The sequence below is a fragment of the Meles meles genome, chromosome 13 (assembly GCF_922984935.1).
Source record: "Meles meles chromosome 13, mMelMel3.1 paternal haplotype, whole genome shotgun sequence".
Lineage (NCBI taxonomy): Eukaryota > Metazoa > Chordata > Mammalia > Carnivora > Mustelidae > Meles > Meles meles.
The window spans coordinates 6,297,334-6,318,466 of record NC_060078.1 but is presented as its reverse complement, the minus strand read 5'-3'; the positions used below and the strand labels follow the sequence as shown (position 1 = coordinate 6,318,466).

Genomic DNA, 21,133 nt, shown 5'->3' with positions numbered 1-21,133 from the left:
AAATCGAGCATTTCATCACAGAGGAGATCCTTAAGTTGCTTTTTTTTTTTTTAAGATTTATTATTAAAGAGAGAGAGAGAGTGGGAGGTGGGGAGGAAGGAGCAAAGGGAGAGAAAAGTCTGAGGCAGGCTCCCTGCTGAGTGTGGAGTCCCAGGCAGGGCTTGATCTCATGACGCTGAGATCAGGACCTGAGCTGAAAAGGAGAGTCAGATGCTCAACTGGCTGAACCAAGCAGGCGCCCCTCTGTTGCCTTTTCATAGCCACCCTCATTCTGCCCCTTCCTTCATCCCTGGAAACCTCTAATCTGTTCTCCATTTCTTTATTTTCATCATTTCAAGGGCTCTGTTAAACGGAATCATACAGTATGCAACCTTTTAGGATTGGCTCTTTTCCCTCAGTGTCATTCTCTGGAGAGTCATCCCGGTTTCTGTGGGTATCGGCAGTTAGTTGCTATTTTGTTTTTGCTGAGTGGTTTCCCAAGGTGTGGAGGCACCATAGTTTGTTTAGTCCTTCACCTATTGAAAGACCATCTGGGTTGTTTTCCAGCTTGCAGTTATTACAAATAAAGCTAGCTGCTGGAAACATTTATGTGTAGGCTTTGTGGGAAAATAAAGCTTTGTTCTTCTGGAATAAGGGTAGTTGTGTGCTTTGTTCTTGTTAAGAAACTCAGACTTTTCCAGAATGACCGTCTAATTTTATATTCCCACCAACGATGTATGAGGGATGCAACTTTCCTTACATCCCTAACCAGTACTTGGCATGGTCACTGTTTTTAATTTTAGCCATTCTGATATACAGGGATATCATATTGTGGGTTCAATTTGCATTTTTATAGGGGCTACTGACTTACATGTTTATATATGAAACATAATACCTAGAGCAACCACTAAAAAGGTATGCAAAGAAATATACTCAAAAACATTATAGAGGGGCACCTGGTGGCTCAGTCAATTAAATATCTGCCTTTGGCTCAGGTCATGAGCCCAGGGTCCTGGGATCAAGCCCCAGATCCTTGCTTAGTAGGAAGCTTGCTTCTCCCTCTCCCTCTGTCTGCCACTCCCCCTGCTTATGTTCTCTTTCTCTCTGTCAAATAAATAAATACTTTTTTTTTTTAAAAAAAGCACTATAGGTAAGTCCAAATGGAATTCCCCCAAGAATGTTTAAGTAACCCCAAGAAAATAGGAAAAAGAAGACAGTAATTGTTAATCACTAGAAATGCATAATACAACCAAAGCTCATATTTTTACCTTTTCTGATTGTATTTGAGTCAACCAGATCCCAGGCTAAACTCTGAAATTGAGTCATTTATCACATACAGATATCATGGGATAGCACATGCACTAAAACACTGCTGCATATCCACCTGATGTAAATATCATGTAGTCTTTAGGTTTGATTTGTACAAGAACCTCGTGACTTTAATAATGTTGCAATTTAACTCACCTTCGTTAATAAAATATTTAGTTTAGAATTATATGGCATAAATTTCTACATTGTTTTGGGTGAATTTATTATATTGTTATCTTCTATACCTAATACACTTGCTACACATTTATATATTGTGACAACTGAATTGGTAATTACATAGAATATTTTTACTAGCTTCATGACCATTTGTAATGGCTAGGCATCAGTGATGTGACTAATTGTTTATTCTTCTTTTAATTCAAAGAGTTCAATCCAGATATTATTGACATTTTGAGTACTCCAGAAAATGCAACTCAAAGCAAGATCTCAGTTTCCCAGACTGAAATTTCTGAAGATGTTCATCATGAACAGCCTTCCATTTTCAATCCATTTCAGAAGGAGATACTCACATACCTGATAGAAGGATTCAAAGTATCTATTGTAAGTAAATGAGTTGCATGGGACATGTTCATACGCACAAAAGGATTAGGGTTTTATGTGTCTACTTACTCTTGGATTATTATTATTATGAATTATTATAAAGGTTAATCTTGGCTTAAACATATCTAATACCTTCAAAATTTTAAAGAGAATACTACCAAGTATCAGGCTCCATTAATCACTGGTGCACTTGGGTATCTGTGGGTCACATATAGTTGACCCTAGGGAGCAAATGAGTTAGTACACTTCATAGACACCAAAAGTCAATTTCATTCTAGCAGAACTCATGAACCACAATTCTGCCAATCTCTAAATCTAAACTAGATTTTGGTGTCTGCGGGTTTTACTTAGAGCTAAATGATTTACATAGGGCCCTTAGGACTCGTGGTAATTTGGAGAGCCATTTCCAAAACTCAGAATAAATTCTAAAATGCACTGATTCCAGTTTTAAACCAGGTACAGGAGATATGATCAAGATTGAGTTAGCTTTAGCTGGACCACAGTTGAAGCAGCTTATTTTGTAATCTATTATGGAATATTGGTGGTCAGTTTATATGCTGTTCCTATTTTGTGACTGTTATACTCCATATTTTAACAGTGATTCTTTCTTATGATTCCTTCTCTTTTATACTGTAAAATCAATCTACTGTTGTTTTTTGATGGTTCTTTTTTTTTTTTTTTAGTTTAAAATTTCTAAGTCCTAGGTAATTTAAGTGACCTTCGCTTCTTAACCCATCTCTCTCTTTTTTTGTGTGGTAAAATACACATAACATAAAATTCACTGTTTTAACCATCTTAAAGGTATAATTCAGTGGTACTAAGTGCATTCATATTGTTGTGCAACAATTACCACTCTCCATCTCCAGAGCTGCTTCATTATCCCAAAATGCTCTGTGCCCATTAAATAATAATTCCTCATACTCCCCCTCCCCCAGCCCCTGAGAACCACTATTGTACTTTCTGTCTCCATGAATTTAACTTTCTAGATACCTCATATAAGTTTTACAGTACAATATTTCATACAGTATTTATCCTTTTTTATGTAGTTTATTTCATTTAACATGATATTTTTAAGTTCATCCATGTTAAAGCATGTATCAGAACTTCATTCCTTTTAAAGGCTGAATAATATTCCATTCTATGTATATACTACATTTTGTTTATCCACTCATCCATCAGTGGACATCTGGATTGTTTCAGCCTCTTGACTCTTTTGAACAATGCTGCTCTAAATGTCAGTGTATGTCTATTGTTTTTAACTACCTATATGTAGGGAGATATATTTCATTCTAATTTCTACTACTGAAAAAACGATCTACAGTAAAACATGTCCCGTGATCTTCTTTAGGGCTGTGTAGAGAGGTTAGTGTATTATTGCTTGAGGAGTCAGATCCTAATTATTCCTGTTCTGATTGAAGGGTTCAAGTAAAACGGGTGGTTCCAAGCAGCAGTGGCCTAAAATCTTATGGTCTTGTAAGGAAACCTTCCGAATGCAGCTTGGCAGACTCCTAGCGCACATTTTGTCACCAGCGCACTCTTCTCAAGAGAGAAAGCAAATTCTCGAAATAGTTCGTGAACCAAATCATCAGGAAATACTACGAGACTGTCTTAGCCCATCCCTGCAAGTAAGTATCTCAGTAATTCATAATAAAAAGTAGTGGTGAAGTATAAAACTGAACAAACAAGAACCAAAGATAAATTTTCATGCCAAACATCCTACATAGTTTTCTTACCAAAAATCTATTGAAGTCTTTCGTCAGATGCTCCATACCAGGCTCAAATTGACCTCTTTGTTTATTTCCCATTCCTTCTTCCAGGGCTGAGATTAAGAATTCTGTATCTGAGCTCTTATAAGATCCTTTGTAGTTTTTTAAACTAAATCTTCAAGTGTTTTCCTTTTTAAAAGCATTACATTATCCATAAGATGTCTAAATTGAGTAGCTCAAACGGTAGTACATGTGATATATTTTTTAAATGCTTATAGTAAGTTAAAATTTTTTAAAAATGTGTTAATCATTTGGAATGATCAACATTGAAATCTTTAAAAGAATTTCAGAGTCTATAAATTCTAACACTTAAAGAGTGATGGATGGAGAGTTTAAATGGTACAACCAGTTTAAGGAGTTGTTTAGCAGTTTCTTATAAAATTAAACATATACTTAACCTGACCCTAAAATTCCATTTTTAGGTATTTACCTAAGAGAAATTAAACATACGTCCATAAAAGGACTTGTACAAGAATATCCATGTCAACCTTTTTGCTAATAGCCAAAAACTGGAAATAAACCAAATGTCAATCAACAAGCCAATGTATAACCAGATTGCGATATGTTATATGATTATGTAATAGACTATTACACAGCAATAAAAGGAAACAGACTATTGATATAATTACCATTATGAACGAAGTTCGAGGACATTATGTTAGCAAAAGGAACAACCAAACACAAAGGAGCACACATTCTGTGATTCTATTCATCTGAAGTCTGAGAACAGACAGAATTAAGATATGGGTAGAATTCAGGACAGTAGTTGTGTCCATGAGGAAGGGGGAAGTGAGAATGTGAATTGATTGGAAAGGGGAATTAAGAACTTTCTGGAGCAATAAAACTGTCCTACATCCTATTTTGGGTAGTGCTAAAATGGATGTGTGCAGTTGTCGAAACTCAGAAATGAACACTTAGGGGCGCCTGGGTGGCTCAGTGGGTTGAGCCACTGCCTTCGGCTCGGGTCATGATCTCAGGGTCCTGGGATCAAGTCCCGCATCGGGCTCTCTGCTCAGCAGCGAGCCTGCTTCCCTCTCTCTCTCTCTGCCTGCCTCTCTACTTGTGATCTCTCTCTGTCAAATAAATAAATAAAATCTTTAAAAAAAAAAAAAAAGAAAAAAAAGAAATGAACACTTAATATCTGTGTGCTTTCCTGTATGTAAATTGTATCCCTGTAAGTGCAGTAATAGGTGAGATGTGCAGACAGGCATCCGTTTTAATACCCAGGCAACTCAGATTTAATACCCAGCAACTCAATTTAATACTCAGGCAACTCAGGTATTAAGAACCAAAGGCTATAGTTTGGAAGTGATGCTCTCTCTACTACTAAGATTCCCTCAGATGCCCCCAGTCCATTGTCTTCCCTCTCCCAAGGCAGAAGCACATCCAGCCCACCGTCTCCTGTGGAGAATTTGAAGGGATGTTCTTTCCTGCCTTTATAAATCTCAGCAGAGTTGCCATCCACTGAAACCCAGGCTGGTGTTGATAGCCCTCTCTTCCGCACACCGGCTCTCCTCTCCGGTGCTCCATTTCGTCGGTGGTGTCTGTGCAGATGGGATCCACGGCTGACTTTTTCCTCTCCCATAAATCTTGTCATCACCAAAGCCAGTCATTTATTTAGTGTCTTTAACTATCTTCTACCCACCCCACCGTAGTTCAGACTTTGGCCCCTGTGCTCAGATCACTACAATAACGTCGTTACCTCAAAACCACATTACTGTGCCTGGTTTCTGTTTTTGTGGTTTTTTTAAAAAAGATTTTATTTATTTATTTGACAGAGATCACAAGTGCGCAGAGAGGCAGGCAGGGGGCGGGGGGAACAGGCTCCCCGCCGAGCAAAGAGCCGGATGCGGGGCTCAATCCCAGGACCATGAGACCAGAGCCTGAGCCGAAGGCAGAGGCTCAACCCACTGAGCACCCAGGTGCCCCTGTGCCTGTTTTTTTTTTTAAGTTTATTATGGAGACTTTCAAAGATACCTAAAAGTTGGGAGAAATCAAACAAGGACCCACCTGACCATTACCCAACTTTAACTTTTCTTTGCAGTGTTTTGAAATAAATGTCAGGTATCAAATCATTTTACCTGTAAATCCTTTACCTGTCTATATCTCTGCCTGACAAGGACTTGTACAAAATTTGTCACACTCAATAATGACGGCAGTTCTTCATTGTCTAATACTCAGTGTGTAAACTTTCCTAAGTCCTATAATTTTTTAATAGTTTGCTTGATTCTGGATCCAAACGAGGCCCACACATGGCATTGGTTTGATATATGCTAAATCTTTTTAATCCCTGGCAAGTACCCTCCCCAGCCATTTTTTTAAATGTCAGCTATTTATTTATGAAACTGAGTCTTTTGTTCTATAGAATTTCCCATATTCTGGATTGAGCGGATCATATGCTTGTGGCTGTAGGTTTCAAGGCTTCCTAGATTCCAGTTCCTGGTTTCCTGTTTGGTTTTGTGTGTGTTTGTTTTAAGACTGTTTTATTAAGAGTACTTTGCATGTTCCATTACAGCATAGCAGGAAACAGAGAATGTCTCATTGCCCTGCCTTTTTTTTTTTATTTTATTTATTTATTTATTTATTTATTTATTTATTTATTTGCAGCGTAACAGTGTTCATTGTTTTTGCACCACAGCCAGTGCTCCATGCAGTAGGTGCCCTCTCTATTACCCTCCACCTGGTTCCCCAACCTCCCACCTCCCGCCCCTTCAAAACCCTCTGGTTTTTCAGAGTCCATAGTCTCTCATGGTTCATCTCCCCTTCCAGTTTCCCTCAACTCCCTTCTCCTCTCCATCTCCCCATGTCCTCCATGTTCTTTGTTATGCTCCACAAATAAGTGAAACCATATGATACTTGACTCTCTCTGCTTGACTTATTTCGCTCAGCATAATCTCTTCCAGTCCTGTCCATGTTGCTACAAAAGTTGGGTATTCATCCTTTCTGATGGAGTCATAATACTCCATCGTGTATATGGACCACATCTTCCTTATCCATTCGTCCGTTGAAGGGCATCTTGGTTCTTTCCACAGTTTGGCGACCATGGCCATTGCTGCTATAAACATTGGGGTGCAGATGGCTCTTCTTTTTACTACATCTGTATCTTTGGGGTAAATACCCAGCAGTGCAATTGCAGGGTCATAGGGAAGTTCTATTTTTAACTTCTTGAGGAATCTCCACACTGTTCTCCAGAGTGGCTGCACCAACTTGCATTCCCACCAACAGTGTAAGAGGGTTCCCCTTTCTCCACATCCTCTCCAACACACGTTGTTTCCTGTCTTGCTAATTTTGGCCATTCTAACTGGTGTGAGGTGGTATCTTAATGTGGTTTTAATTTGAATCTCCCTGATAGCTAGTGATGATGAACATTTTTTCATGTGTCTGATAGCCATTTGTATGTCTTCATTGGAGAAGTGTCTGTTCATATCTTCTGCCCATTTTTTGATATGATTCAAGATCCACTTTTTTCATTAGGAATTGCAAAATAATGATTTCTCAGAGTTTCTCATTCCACCAGCATCTATTAGCTCTGATTCTTCTGTCGGAAGACTATTCCCTTATCCACTATCTGACTACCCTGAAGTATAGTTTGTGTAAGAAAGGCAATTCTTGTTTCTTTTCCCTGTTTATTAGAATAATGAGTTGGTGCCCTAGCAACCTCCAATTTTTGTATTCGTTTTTATTTTTGAGGTATCATTATGAATTCAGGTATTTTTTACAAAAGTAGTTTCAAATCTTTGTGGTTATTATTCCATTTGATAGTCACATTAGCACCTCTGTAGACTCAGATTGTTACATGCCTTTAACACAGCCTTTCCAATTTTTAACAAGCTAATATGATTAACTGCTTTGCTTTCTGGAATGGAAGAATGTCCCAGGTTTATCTTGCACATTCCTTCCTGGATCTGGAACCAGACTTTTCCCCCAAGAAGACCCTGTTTCCTTTCCATGAGATAATGGTATTTAGAAATTATAAATTTAAGGACTAGAGACAGCCATTTCTTTCTTTTTTTTTTTTTTTATTTGTTTATTTACAGCATAACAGTGTTCATTGTTTTGGTATCACACCCAGTGCTCCATGCAGTACGTGCCCTCCCTATTACCCACCACCTGGTTCCTCAACCTCCCACCCCCCTCCTCCTGCCGCCCCTTCATAACCCTCTGGTTGTTTTTCAGAGTCCATAGTCTCTCATGGTTCATCTCCCCTTCCAGTTTCCCTCAACTCCCTCTCCTCTCCATCTCCCCATGTCCTCCATGTTATTTGTTATGCTCCACAAATAAGTGAGACCATATGATACTTGACTCTCTCTGCTTGACTTATTTCGCTCAGCATAATTTCTTCCAGTCCTGTCCATGTTGCTACAAAAGTTGGGTATTCGTCCTTTCTGATGGAGGCATAATACTCCATCGTGTATATGGACCACATCTTCCTTATCCATTCGTCCGTTGAAGGGCATCTTGGTTCTTTCCACAGTTTGGCGACCGTAGCCATTGCTGCAATAAACATTGAGGTATAAATGGCCCTTCTTTTCACTACATCTGTATCTTTGGGGTAAATACCCAGCAGTGCAATTGCAGGGTCATAGGGAAGCTCTATTTTTAATTTCTTCAGGAATCTCCACACTGTTCTCCAGAGTGGCTGCACTAACTTGCATTCCCACCAACAGTGTAAGAGGGTTCCCCTTTCTCCACATCCTCTCCAGCACACGTTGTTTCCTGTCTTGCTAATTTTGGCCATTCTAACTGGTGTTAGGTGGTATCTCAATGTTGTTTTAATTTGAATCTCCCTGATGGCTAGTGATGATGAACATTTTTTCATGTGTCTGATAGCCATTTGTATGTCTTCGTTGGAGAAGTGTCTGTTCATATTCTGCCCATTTTTTGATATGGTTATCTGTTTTGTGTGTGTTGAGTTTGAGAAGTTCTTTGTAGATCCTGGATATCAACCTTTTGTCTGTACTGTCATTTGCAAATATCTTCTCCCATTCCGTGGGTTGCCTCTTTGTTTTGTTGACTGTTTCCTTTGCTGTGCAGAAGCTTTTGATCTTGATGAAGTCCCAAAAGTTCATTTTTGCTTTTGTTTCCTTGGCCTTTGGAGACATATCTTGAAAGAAGTTGCTGTGGCTGATATCGAAGAGGTTACTGCCAATGTTCTCCTCTAGGATTCTGAGAGACAGCCATTTCTACTTGGTTGTTATTTCTTCTCGCATTTCTGGTGGAAAAGCTAAGGAATATGAATCTTTTTAGAAAGAAAAATGAATCATGAGTTCATGTTGATATTTTCACATTTTCTTGGATTTTATATTTGTATTTCCTTTCATTAATGTCGATAACCTTGATTCCTGATACCATTAGTGTATTTATTTGTATGTGTGCTCTCTCTCTCTATGTATATACATAGAACATTTTCAAAATAAGATGACCAACATTATCACTAATAACAAACCCAGTGAACAGATTAAGACTTCCTCATTAATTCTTTCGTTCTTAGGATACCATTATGAGCACACCATGAAAATACTGTAAAAACACTTCATATAATTTTCTGTATTTACTTGTGCCACCAACTTCCAAATAACTAGTCATGTTCTTTTTTTTTTTTTTTTTTTTTTTTTTTTGCCATTTGTTTTCTATTTCTAGGGATTCCATTGGGTTTTTTTTTTAATTTTATTTATTTATTTGATAGAGAGATCAGAGAAGCAGATGCAGAGATTTTTAAGATTTTATTTATTTATTTGATAGATCAGAGATGCAGAGAGGCAGGCAGCGGGGGGGTGGGCTGAGCAGAGAGCCCAATGCAGGGCTCGATCCCAGGACCCTGGAATCATGACCTGAGCCGAAGGCAGAGGCTTTAACCCACTGAACCACCCAGGCACCCTCCATTGGGTTTTTATTTGTTTAACTTTTTTTTTTAAGATTTGTTTATTTATTTATTTATTTATTTGACAGAGAGTGCAAGTAGACAGAGCAGCAGGCAGAGGGAGGGGGAGAAGCAGGCTCTCCATTCAGCAGGGAGCCCAATGCGGGGCTTGATCCCAGGACCCTGGGATCATGACCCAAGCCGAAGGCAGCCGCTGAACTGACTGAGCCATCCAGGTGCCCCAACTTTATTTTTAATTATGTGAAATGTCGCCATGGTTCCAAAATCAAAACTGTGAAACATGGCTCATTCAGAGATGTCCTAGCTCTTAATCTCTTTCCCTCCCTTCATGTCTTTTTCCCTGTAGGTCACCATCTTTTTTATTATTACTTTTTTTTTTGAGAGATATAAGTAAATCTGTACAGACATGCATACATGTATGTGCACATACACATGTGTGTATTATCCGCCCCCTTCTCAATACAAAGAAAGAGAACAGTACACACTCTTCTGCATTGACTTTCTTTAACTAACAGTACATCCTAGAGATCATTCCAAAGCAGGATATAGAGATGTTCTTGTGCCTCCTTTTTACAAGCTGTATTCTGTTTGTAATCTGCTTGATTTTTAAAGCCCAACACCTCTCTTCTGCTTTTATGACTTGAGTCTGATTAATCCCTCAGTCTATAACTCCTCTTTTCAATGTCATCTCATCTTTGTCTCATGTAACCTCTTCACATCATGTGCGTTCTTACTGACCTGCCGCTCTGCTCATGCTTTCCCCTCTGCTGAAGTGCCTTCCGTTCTCTCCTTGTCTGTCTGTACACCCGTTCTGTCAGTTTATCCATACACCCAGCTCCCTTTCCCCCCTTCAAAACCTATCTTTCTTAGTCCATTCAGAGCTCTTCCTTCTTAGACGCATCCCTGAAAATGTTATTTCCATACATGTTAGCATTTATTATCTCCTAAGGATTTGTATGTAATAGATTTGGTTCCTTAAATTAGTTTTTTGAGGGCTGAAAACAAGGCTTTTCCCTTTTTTGCATTCATCCCTAATCACACATTTTCTAGTCCCAGGAACTACAGTCAATAAAGTATTGATCAGATGTTAAGATGAGATTCTAGAAACAACTTCAGTGTCTAAGTGTCTTACCTAAGTGTTTTACCTAAGTGTCTAAGAAAACCATGTGTTTTTTTGATATTTGAGATGAATAAAAATATTTTTGATAGCTTTTCAAGACGATTTTTGGAATGTCACTGAATACTAAACTATTTTTAGATTATATCAAGAGCATTACCTTTAACACACATGAGAACATAGTCTAGTCATTTACTGTTTTTCTTTATTTGCCAACTCTTCAGGCCTTTTACTTGCAGAGTATCTGTTCATTTTTCTCTTTTGGTCAGGAAGCAGCTGTCTCCTGACTAATTTAAAATGTTGCATTAAAATGAGCTTTGCTATTTTCATCATTGCATATGTTCATCTTATGCTTTTGGGAAGTGACATGATGTGATTCCATGTGTTAATTTAAATATCATCCAAAATGTAAGAGCTTCCAAATTCATTTGTTGACATTTAATACTATTCACAGCTTAAAATGTCATAAAGTCAAACACAGTGGTATTTGTATCAGTGCAGGTTTTTAAAAAGTAAAACTCTGCATGTTTCACTTGCTGGCATAATTAATGTTTAACGAATACATCGCGTACAACATAACAATTAGGTGTAAGCATATGTAGCATAGAAGGGCCACTTAAAAAATCATGAATCAAAGTTTGGTTTAGGTTTCTTCCATGAAAGACAGTTGTCATTACCTTAAGCAACATTCTGATTTTGGTTACAGGGCAGTTCATAATACTGGCCTAACCCAGCCCTTCTCCGGACATTGTGCACAGGTCTGGTGCTGACATTTCACTGGTTTTAGAGTTTTTCACCATTAGCTCTCCCTAGGGAGTAAAGACTGCTTACAAGCTAATCTAAAGAAAGGGTTTTGTTTTGGATGTTTCACAAACTTCATTCTACCAAGCAGAAATCAAAGGAGAAACACGAAATAAGCATAATTCTCTTACCTGGAAGATTTAAAGGAAAGTTTCCCTTCCAGTTCATTTTTTTCTATGAGAAGAACTAAGAATTATTTTCCTTTATCCACACCTATTTCCTATATTCCTTTAGCAAATCTTCTCCAAAAAATTTTCCCCAAAAGCTTACTTGCTTGCTTTTCTTTTCCTTCTCTCTTGCTTTCCTTCCTTTTTCTTTTTTTATTTTACCTCTTACAATGAAAATTTTCAAATGTAATAAGAAAAAGAGAATAGTATGAGTACCAAATAGCCATGACCTAGATTTAACAGTTGTTAATACTTTTATCATAATGACGTCATTCCTTTTTGGAAGTATTTTAAAGCAAATTATAGAAATCTTTTTCCAAAGACATTGTCTTACGTAACATAAGATTATTTTACTAACAAAATTAGCTTACACCCTAATGTTACCGTGTTTCTAATGCAAAATCCAATTTTTTTGATTGTTCCCAAAATGTCTCTTTTAGCTGCTTTATTCTAAACAGATTCTTCCAAATAAATCTAGTGATATAATTTAACTTAATTACTGTTAAATAATTTAAATGTAAGAAATAAAAAACTTTATATGACTAAAAAAATTGTTTCTTTCTCTTAAAGCATGGAGCCAAGTTAGTTTTGTATTTGTCAGAGTTGATACATAATCACCAAGATGAATTGACTGAGGAAGAACTAGACACAGCGGAGCTGCTTATGAATGCTTTAAAACTGTGTGGGCAGAAGTGCATCCCTCCCAGGGCAGCAACAAAAGCGGAGCTTATTAAAATGATCAAAGAGGTGAGTCAGTGAACTCATAAGACATAGTTTTCTTAGGAGAGCCCATCGAATGTAGTTAAAGGAGGATTGAAAGAATTTTTTTTATTATAGAATATCATGGATGATAACTTTGAAATGATGATTTTTTTTTTTTTACCCAATATGGCTTTTTTACTATGAGAGAATAAATAGGCTCATTGTAAGGAGAATTTTATTCGTTATAGTCATCCTTATCCTTTATCAGTAGCTTTCAGTGAAGGACAGATTTTTATGTGACAAGCAAGTTGAAGCGTCAGCCTTGAAGCAAGCGACTGTGCAAACCCCTTAGGTTTGTCACCCTTGTTCACTATTCTGCCCTCATATCTGTGCCCCAAATTGTGTAGAAACAAAGGGGAATTATATCATTATTTAAGTAGTTATTGTATTTTAAATTCTGGTGTCTTGGAGACAGCATCTTTTTTCCCTTTGTTAGCTTGGTTTTAAAATTAGTTTGTTTGCCTTGGTGCCAACATTAAATTATAAATAATACATTTTATATTACATATTATTATCCACATCTTTTAGGAACAAAAGAAATATGAAACTGAAGAAGCTACAAATAAAGCCACCTGGCAAAAAACGGTTAATAATAATCAACAAAGGTAGGTTTTTGTATATTCTAAAAGTCATGCCTTTTTTAATTCATTCGACTTCACACATACTTTTAGTTTTCCAGTATCATGCTTTTGTATCTGTGTAACAGTCCACTTGGGCTTAACTTATGGGCCGTCTCATTTATTTACTTAGTCTCTTTCAGCGTCTGGACTCAAAATCAAAGGATATATCTAAAATTTCTGCAGACATCACCCAGGCAGTGTCTCTCTCCCAAGGAATTGAGAGAAAAAAGGTGATCCAGCATATCAGAGGAATGTATAAAGTAGATCTGAGTGCCAGCAGACACTGGCAGGAACTTATTCAACAGCTGACACATGATAGGTAAGCAAAGTGGGAGGACATTTTAGGTTGTCCATCGTTACTATTGAATATTTTAATGTGAAATGCTATTTTCATTTTGGCATAAAGATCATAACATTATTTCATTAGTTTAAATATTTTTGGTTTAATCACTTGTGATTTATTTCATCTTTGATAATCCTATAAGAATCTTTCTTTAAATTCTTGGGGATAAAGGAGGTAATTATGAAAAAGAGAGGCGTTAGCTCTTCCAAATAATAAAATCTTATATCTTGGCTTTAATTTTAAAATATTATCTTTGCTGAAGAATAGAGAAATCACTAAAACAGGATAGTTGAGAAATAGATCTTTTTCTAGATAAGACTTTAATATAAAATTTAAAAGATGCATCACAGATAATGAAAAGGGGGAAATTAAGGTATTATTCTGTAAATTTGGTTAAGATAACTAATTAGCAGGACTTGGGGGTGCTAAAATGCACTAAACATTAGACTCTAAAGGAAATCCCAGGTGAACAAAAGAATAAACTCATAAAAAGTTTATAAAGTAGAAGAAAACAGGGTGCTTATCAACTCTGCAGTAGATGGTTAACTCTCTGAGCTCAAACACCGTAGAAAAAACTACCAAGAAGAAATAAATGGATTTGAGCTTTAATTTTTTCCAGTGTATTTAACAACTATAACAACAACAAAACATGAAAATTTATTTTCACCAACTATATCAAAGAGTTAATATTTTTATAGTTTTAAACATTTGTGCCAACTTAAAAGTAAAATGTAAGATCCCAAGAATTTGAGCAAAAGATGTGAATACACTCTTCCACATAAGACAAATAAAGTAATAAACAGACAGGAAAATATTCAATATGGCTAGAGTCTAATTTAACTTTGTAAAACCTTTAAATACCGTATTTCACCTTTTATGTTTCACATACCCACAGCAGGAAGAGATGTAACCTAGTCGGTGGTCGGAGGTTCACTGGCATTGTACACTCTTGACAGCATATGTCAGGAACTCTGTAAGCATTTTATTTCTAGCTCCAGTTACCCTATTTTAGTCATTCTCTCCTAGGGAAAATATTCCAAATATAGAAAGGCAATAAATGTAAAGGTTTACATCTCTGCTTTACTTATACTAGTGAATGAACTAAAAACAACTTAAATATATAGTCATGGTAATAGGGTTAAATACATTATAATACGCCCACCCAGTGCATTAGTCAGCCCTTCTCAGTGACAATAATAAAGATTAAAATATGTCCAGTGACAGCGATATGTAGAAGAATGAAACTTGACCATTCTCTTACACCGTTCACAAAGATAAACTCGAAATGGATAAAAGACCTCAACGTGAGACAGGAATCTATCAGAATCCTAGAGGAGAACATTGGCAGTAACCTCTTCGATATCAGCCACAGCAACTTCTTTCAAGATATGTCTCCAAAGGCCAAGGAAACAAAAGCAAAAATGAACTTTTGGGACTTCATCAAGATCAAAAGCTTCTGCACAGCAAAGGAAACAGTCAACAAAACAAAGAGGCAACCCACGGAATGGGAGAAGATATTTGTAAATGACAGTACAGACAAAAGGTTGATATCCAGGATCTACAAAGAACTTCTCAAACTCAACACACACAAAACAGATAATCATATCAAAAAATGGGCAGAAGATATGAACAGACACTTCTCCAACGAAGACATACAAATGGCTATCAGACACATGAAAAAATGTTCATCATCACTAGCCATCAGGGAGATTCAAATTAAAACAACATTGAGATACCACCTAACACCAGTTAGAATGGCCAAAATTAGCAAGACAGGAAACAACGTGTGTTGGAGAGGATGTGGAGAAAGGGGAACCCTCTTACACTGTTGGTGGGAATGCAAGTTAGTGCAGCCACTCTGGAGAACAGTGTGGAGATTCCTGAAGAAATTAAAAATAGAGCTTCCCTATGACCCTGCAATTGCACTGCTGGGTATTTACCCCAAAGATACAGATGTAGTGAAAAGAAGGGCCATTTATACCCCAATGTTTATTGCAGCAATGGCTACGGTCGCCAAACTGTGGAAAGAACCAAGATGCCCTTCAACGGACGAATGGATAAGGAAGATGTGGTCCATATACACGATGGAGTATTATGCCTCCATCAGAAAGGACGAATACCCAACTTTTGTAGCAACATGGACAGGACTGGAAGAAATTATGCTGAGCGAAATAAGTCAAGCAGAGAGAGTCAAGTATCATATGGTCTCACTTATTTGTGGAGCATAACAAATAACATGGAGGACATGGGGAGATGGAGAGGAGAGGGAGTTGAGGGAAACTGGAAGGGGAGATGAACCATGAGAGACTATGGACTCTGAAAAACAACCAGAGGGTTATGAAGGGGCGGCAGGAGGAGGGGGGTGGGAGGTTGAGGAACCAGGTGGTGGGTAATAGGGAGGGCACGTACTGCATGGAGCACTGGGTGTGATGCCAAAACAATGAACACTGTTATGCTGTAAATAAGCAAATAAAAATAAATAAATAAATTTAAAAAAAAATATGTCCAGTGAAAGAAGAAAGGATATAGAAATGTATATACATAATAATTCTAACTATGTTTTTAAAAAAGGAAAGAAAATAATCTCTACCAGTAATTGGTATGTTTAGAATAGTAGGATTCAGGGTGATTTTTCTTTTCTCTTATCTGTTTCTAAAAATATATTCAATGTAGTTCTACCATTTTCTTTCATTTAAATATAAACTTATTTTGGGGGCACCTAGGTGGCTCAGTCAGTTACGTGCCTGCCTTCGGCTCAGGTCATGATCTCAGGGTCCTGGGATTGAGCCCCATGTCAGGCTCCCTGCTCAGCGGGAAGTCTACTTCTACTTCTCCCTTCCCCTGCTTGTTCTCTTTCTCTCAAATAAATAAAATATTTTTTAAAAATAAACTATGAACTTATTTTTCAACATTTTAAGAAATGTGGCTTGTACTACAAAAATGAACTAATTTTATTTATTATATTAAATAGTAGGCAAGATGAGAAATACAGAAACTTAACTTGGAAAATTAATTTTTTTCCTTATCAGGCTGTATTAAGTCCAACCAATGTATTGCTAGAGCATATATGTTGCTAAAGCATTCAGAATAGTCGTGATATATCTTTTTAAAAATTTAGCAGGTATAAGAAACTGGTGGCAGAGCATGCCTCCAGGCAGGGAACCGGAAGACTGGGGTTCAGGAGCAGAAGGACACTTATTTTTTATCTTACTCTGCTGTACTATGTGTATGCATTCCCTAGTCTAATTACATAATTCCTAGTGGAATTACATAAGCAGTTGGGTTTTTTTTTAATTGAATAGATCAATTTTGATTTCCTTATTCAAGTTCTATAATGATTTTATCCAAGGCTATAAGTACTACAGATTGCTCCTTAAAACTTTCTTTTATTTTCACTTGCAGAGCAGCCTGGTATGACCCCCTTTACTATCCAACTTCCTGGCAATTGGATCCGACAGAAGGGCCGAATCGAGAGAGGAGACGTTTACAGAGGTGTTACTTAACCATTCCAAATAAGTATCTCCTTCTGGACAGACAAAAATCAGAAGGTAAAAAATGACTTCTTGACGCAACATACAAATGTAGCACATAACTATGATCATTACATAGAGACAATACATATTTTTTTCCTCAACAGATGTGGTCAAACCACCACTCTCTTTCCTGTTCGAAGATAAAACTCATTCTTCTTTCTCTTCGACTGTTAAAGACAAAGCTGCAAGTGAGTCTATAAGGTAAGTGTGAATCCGTAAGATGCTCTTTCTTTTGTTGAAGGAGTTAAAGAGTTCAATAGTTTATTGTAGTGTTTAGGTAATATTTTATTTCAGAAAATGCTGTGGTTTTAGGAAAGGTCCTGCTCATGGCTCAAGAGAAGACAATGTTGAATGACCAAAATCGAGAAGGAAAAGACATTTTTGATAGCGAGGATCCGTTGAGGTTCAGGCGTCATGCTCTGTCCCTTATCCGCACGTGTCTATCTTTGTAGTTGTCTGTGAGACAGATAGCACGCTGGCCATGTCTGCAAGAAGCAATCCAGCACAGTGACTAAAGGTTCAAATTTTAGTTCCTTGTCTTACTATCTGGTCTTGGGCAAGCTACTTAGCCTCTCTGTGTCAGTGTCTGTATCTGTGACACGAGAAAGATAATAATACCTAAAGTATCAGCATATTGTTGAGTATCAAATGGGTCGGTATATGTTAGCTATTGGTAGTATTCGTTATGGTGGTGGCAGTTATTATTGTGCCCATTTAATAGATAAAGAACTCGGACTTGAAGAAGGTGAGTGACTTGACAAAAGAGTAGGTCTTTTCTGAGTCTAAATCCTCTGTTCTTCCTAGAATATAAGGATTCTTTAGTGTCTTTGAAAATACCAGAGGATGGGGCGCCTGGGTGGCTCAGTGGGTTAAGCCACTGCCTTCGGCTCGGGTCGTGATCTCGGGGTCCTGAGATCGAGTCCCGCATCGGGCTTTCTGCTTGGCGGGGAGCCTGCTTATTTCTCTCTCTCTCTGCCTACTTGTGATCTCTCTCTCCGTCAAATAAATAAAATCTTTAAAAAAAAAAAAAAAAAAAGAAAATACCAGAGGCATGATCCAATGTTTGTTTAATTACTAGAAAACATAAAATACTGAAGTTTCTTTTTAAAAATGGAATCCTATATTCTATATACATGGCATAGAAGTTATGAGCCTTCTCTAAAGTGTTATTTTCTCCTCTGCTAGAGCATTGGAATTTGAGATAATATTTTTATTTGAGTTTAGACAAGACTTCTCATACTTTTGAAACTCTAGTCTGCTATGCTAAAATCTTTTACTATATAAAGAAAGCTTATACTCTACTCACTGAAATTGGTCAAAACATTTAATCATAGGGATTTTAAATATGTTTTGACAGAGTGAATCGAAGATGTATCAGCGTTGCACCATCTAGAGAGACAGCTGGTGAATTGTTATTAGGTAAGTCATGCTTTAAAGACTTTTACACATAATCACCCTGTCTTTATTCTTGGATAATTTGAAGCATTGTTTGTTGTAATACCATTAAATCAGATAAACTTTCTCTAACATCACATAGGTGATTTTGCCGTAACATTATTTATAGTGCTTATGACCCACAAATCTGAAGAAATGACAATCTTATTTACTAAAAAGCACATTGAATAGCATTTTAATTTTCACAAAGTTGACTTTCCTCATAAGTATACATCTTTATATTTTATCATTCCTTTTACCTATATCCACTTTTTATTTTTAAGTGAAGAATTATTGGAATACTAAGAAATATATCCACCTTGAGACAGTTGATAATTTATATTCCCTGTTGTGCTTCTGAGAGAAAGCTCTAGGTTGTCCATCCATGGATATCTATATAATTACATTTGGTCAGACATTTCTTCCTCAAGATATGAAAGAATAAGGTTGCACCACTTGGTCTCTGTTCCCTTAAGGAACCAGTGTGTATGCTGTAGGCCAGTTCTTGAAGCATGGCCCCCAAATCCAGAACATCAGCATCACATGGGAACTACATAGAAATATTCATCCTTGGGCTCCAGTGTAGACCTCTTGAGGCTGAAACTCTGTGGGGCAGAGCCCAGCAGTGTGCACTTCTTTGAGCCCTCCAGCAATTCCGATGCACCCGCAACTTTGAGAGTCGCTGCTATACGCTAGAGCTACAGCCTCCAGGGCTCCAGAGGCAGAGCTTCCAGCTTGTGTGGACTGAACCCCATGGTCGTGAGCATGGAGATAGTGCCCTTCTCTGAGCCAGCAGTGCTCAGCGCTCAGGAGTGACCAGCGTGCAGGGCCGAGCCCCAGAGAAATTCCTACCCGTTGGATATATGATGTAGGGACATGTGTTAACACAGCCAACCTATAAAGCAGGAGAACTTGGGGGCTATCTTTTAAGGTCTGTTGAGTGTTGAGTGTTTAAATAAAAATAATTAAGGATTCCTCTTTTGCTAGAAAATTTGTTTCAAGTTCACTTAAGCTAATAAGTAAGAAAATAAAGCAAATTAATATGCTAGTAATATAAAAAGAGTACTGGTAATAATAAATGGCCAACTTTTTTTTTTTAGCACTGAGTGCCAGACACTAGTTATAAGTGCTTTACATATATTCTAATTGAATTCCCACAGTAACCTTGTGAAATAAAGTCCTCCCTCCAGCCTTTTTTAAATCAGGAGATTAAGACAAAAAGAAACAACTTGCCTAAGATCTCATAGATATTATTAAAAAATGTTTATTGAGTGACAGGAATAGTTTCTGGGTGCTAGGATTTAAATTCAGGCCAACTGACTCCAGAGCTCATATTTGTAATCACATATGGTAATAGTACACATATATTCTTAATGTCCAAATGCTTTCTATAGGTAAATGTGGAATGTACTTTGTGGAAGATAATGCTTCTGATACAGTTGAAAGTTCGGTGAGTAGAGTCTCAAATTTGCACTTACATAAATCTAGACAAATTCCCAAAATGTATAACTTTGGTATAACGAGAGAGCAGGTAGAGCTGTAAGACTTCTTGTATTGTCACTCTATGTATAGATTGGTCTTAATTCCAAACTTTTTCTTTTAAAGATACTTTTAAAAAGAAGACCATACCATCTCATCTGGCTTAAGTCTGATCTCATAGCAGTTAGTATTATGAGTCAAATTCCAAAGAGCTCCTGTTAAAGTGAACAAGCAAAGGGGAGAAAAGTAAGAGAGAGAGAGAGACAAAGCAAGAAAGAGACTCTTAATTATAGAGAACAAACTGATGGCTACCAGAGGGCAGGTGGGTAGGGGATGGGTAAAGCAGGTGAAGGGGATTAACGAGAGCACTTGTGATGAGCACCGGGTGATGTAGGGAAGTGCTGAATCATTATATTGTACCCCTAGAACTATACAACACCGTATGTTAACTAACTAGAATTAAAATAAAAACTTGAAAAGTACAAAAATTTTTAAAAAATGAAAAAATGAAAGAAAAATTCTTGTTATGTTAATTTATTTATATTTATTCTTTTTATCACTATCCTCAGTAGCAACAAATAACTACTTCTTACCAGTTCACTGTCAGGTACACTTACCTTCACAAAGAAAGGAAAGTATTGTATAATTGAATAACTTAAGTAATCCTGATATTCACATGCCTTAGTACCATAATTTTTATTCTGCTGGAAGTACTGCTGTTAGAAAATAACAAAAATGACTCTTAATTCACTTTTTTTGTATTTCAAGACTTTTTGTCCATATGAATTAGCTTGTGTGCCATTAAAATATTGTTTTGAGATCCCTTTAATAAGAGAAATAAGGCTTTTTGTTTCAGAAAATTTCTAAAATCAAGAATTGCTAAGGATATACTAAATAAGATTGCATGTGGTTTAATAGTGAATACATAGTTGATTTTTAAAAAATGAGCTAAAACATAAAATTTTGTTGTAAAACATAATATGAAAATATTTAATATAGCCCCCCAAATTGAGTAGGCATTCTTTCGTGTGGGATTTATCTAGCAGTTGCCACAGTATTTATCCTAGCTAGTAGAAGTATGGTTAACTATTTTTCAAGATGTCTCTTTTTTAGCAACCAAGGAATTTAATAGTTGATATATAAGCCAACGTTTTTTGGATCCAAAAAATGCCATTTTCCCCGTTTAAAACTCTCCTTAAAATAATCTTGTTTTTTTTTTTAAGAGTGAAAGAGCCTTCTCTCCTCCATGCTTTAGCATTTGTTCCCACTTTACATATGACATTTGCTGTCTTGCATTTTGAATGTTTATACACTTTCTATCTTACACAGATGTGTTGCATGCAGAGCACTTAGCAGAGCACCTTGATCCTAGATACTTAATT

General features: G+C 36.9%; 1 protein-coding gene across 4 annotated transcripts in view; it reads left to right on the top strand.

Annotated features, from left to right (window-relative positions):
• LYST (lysosomal trafficking regulator) overlaps positions 1-21,133 on the top strand; it is a 178,005-nt gene that overhangs the window by 107,018 nt on the left and 49,854 nt on the right. For all 4 annotated transcript variants that reach the window (XM_046026228.1, XM_046026230.1, XM_046026227.1 and 1 more), the window contains 9 exons: positions 1,673-1,848; positions 3,267-3,473; positions 12,151-12,327; positions 12,871-12,947; positions 13,093-13,281; positions 16,708-16,853; positions 16,943-17,039; positions 18,196-18,257; positions 19,667-19,722. In XM_046026228.1, coding sequence (XP_045882184.1) covers positions 1,673-1,848; positions 3,267-3,473; positions 12,151-12,327; positions 12,871-12,947; positions 13,093-13,281; positions 16,708-16,853; positions 16,943-17,039; positions 18,196-18,257; positions 19,667-19,722 — 1,187 coding nt within the window. The remainder of the gene's footprint in view (positions 1-1,672; positions 1,849-3,266; positions 3,474-12,150; positions 12,328-12,870; positions 12,948-13,092; positions 13,282-16,707; positions 16,854-16,942; positions 17,040-18,195; positions 18,258-19,666; positions 19,723-21,133) is intronic.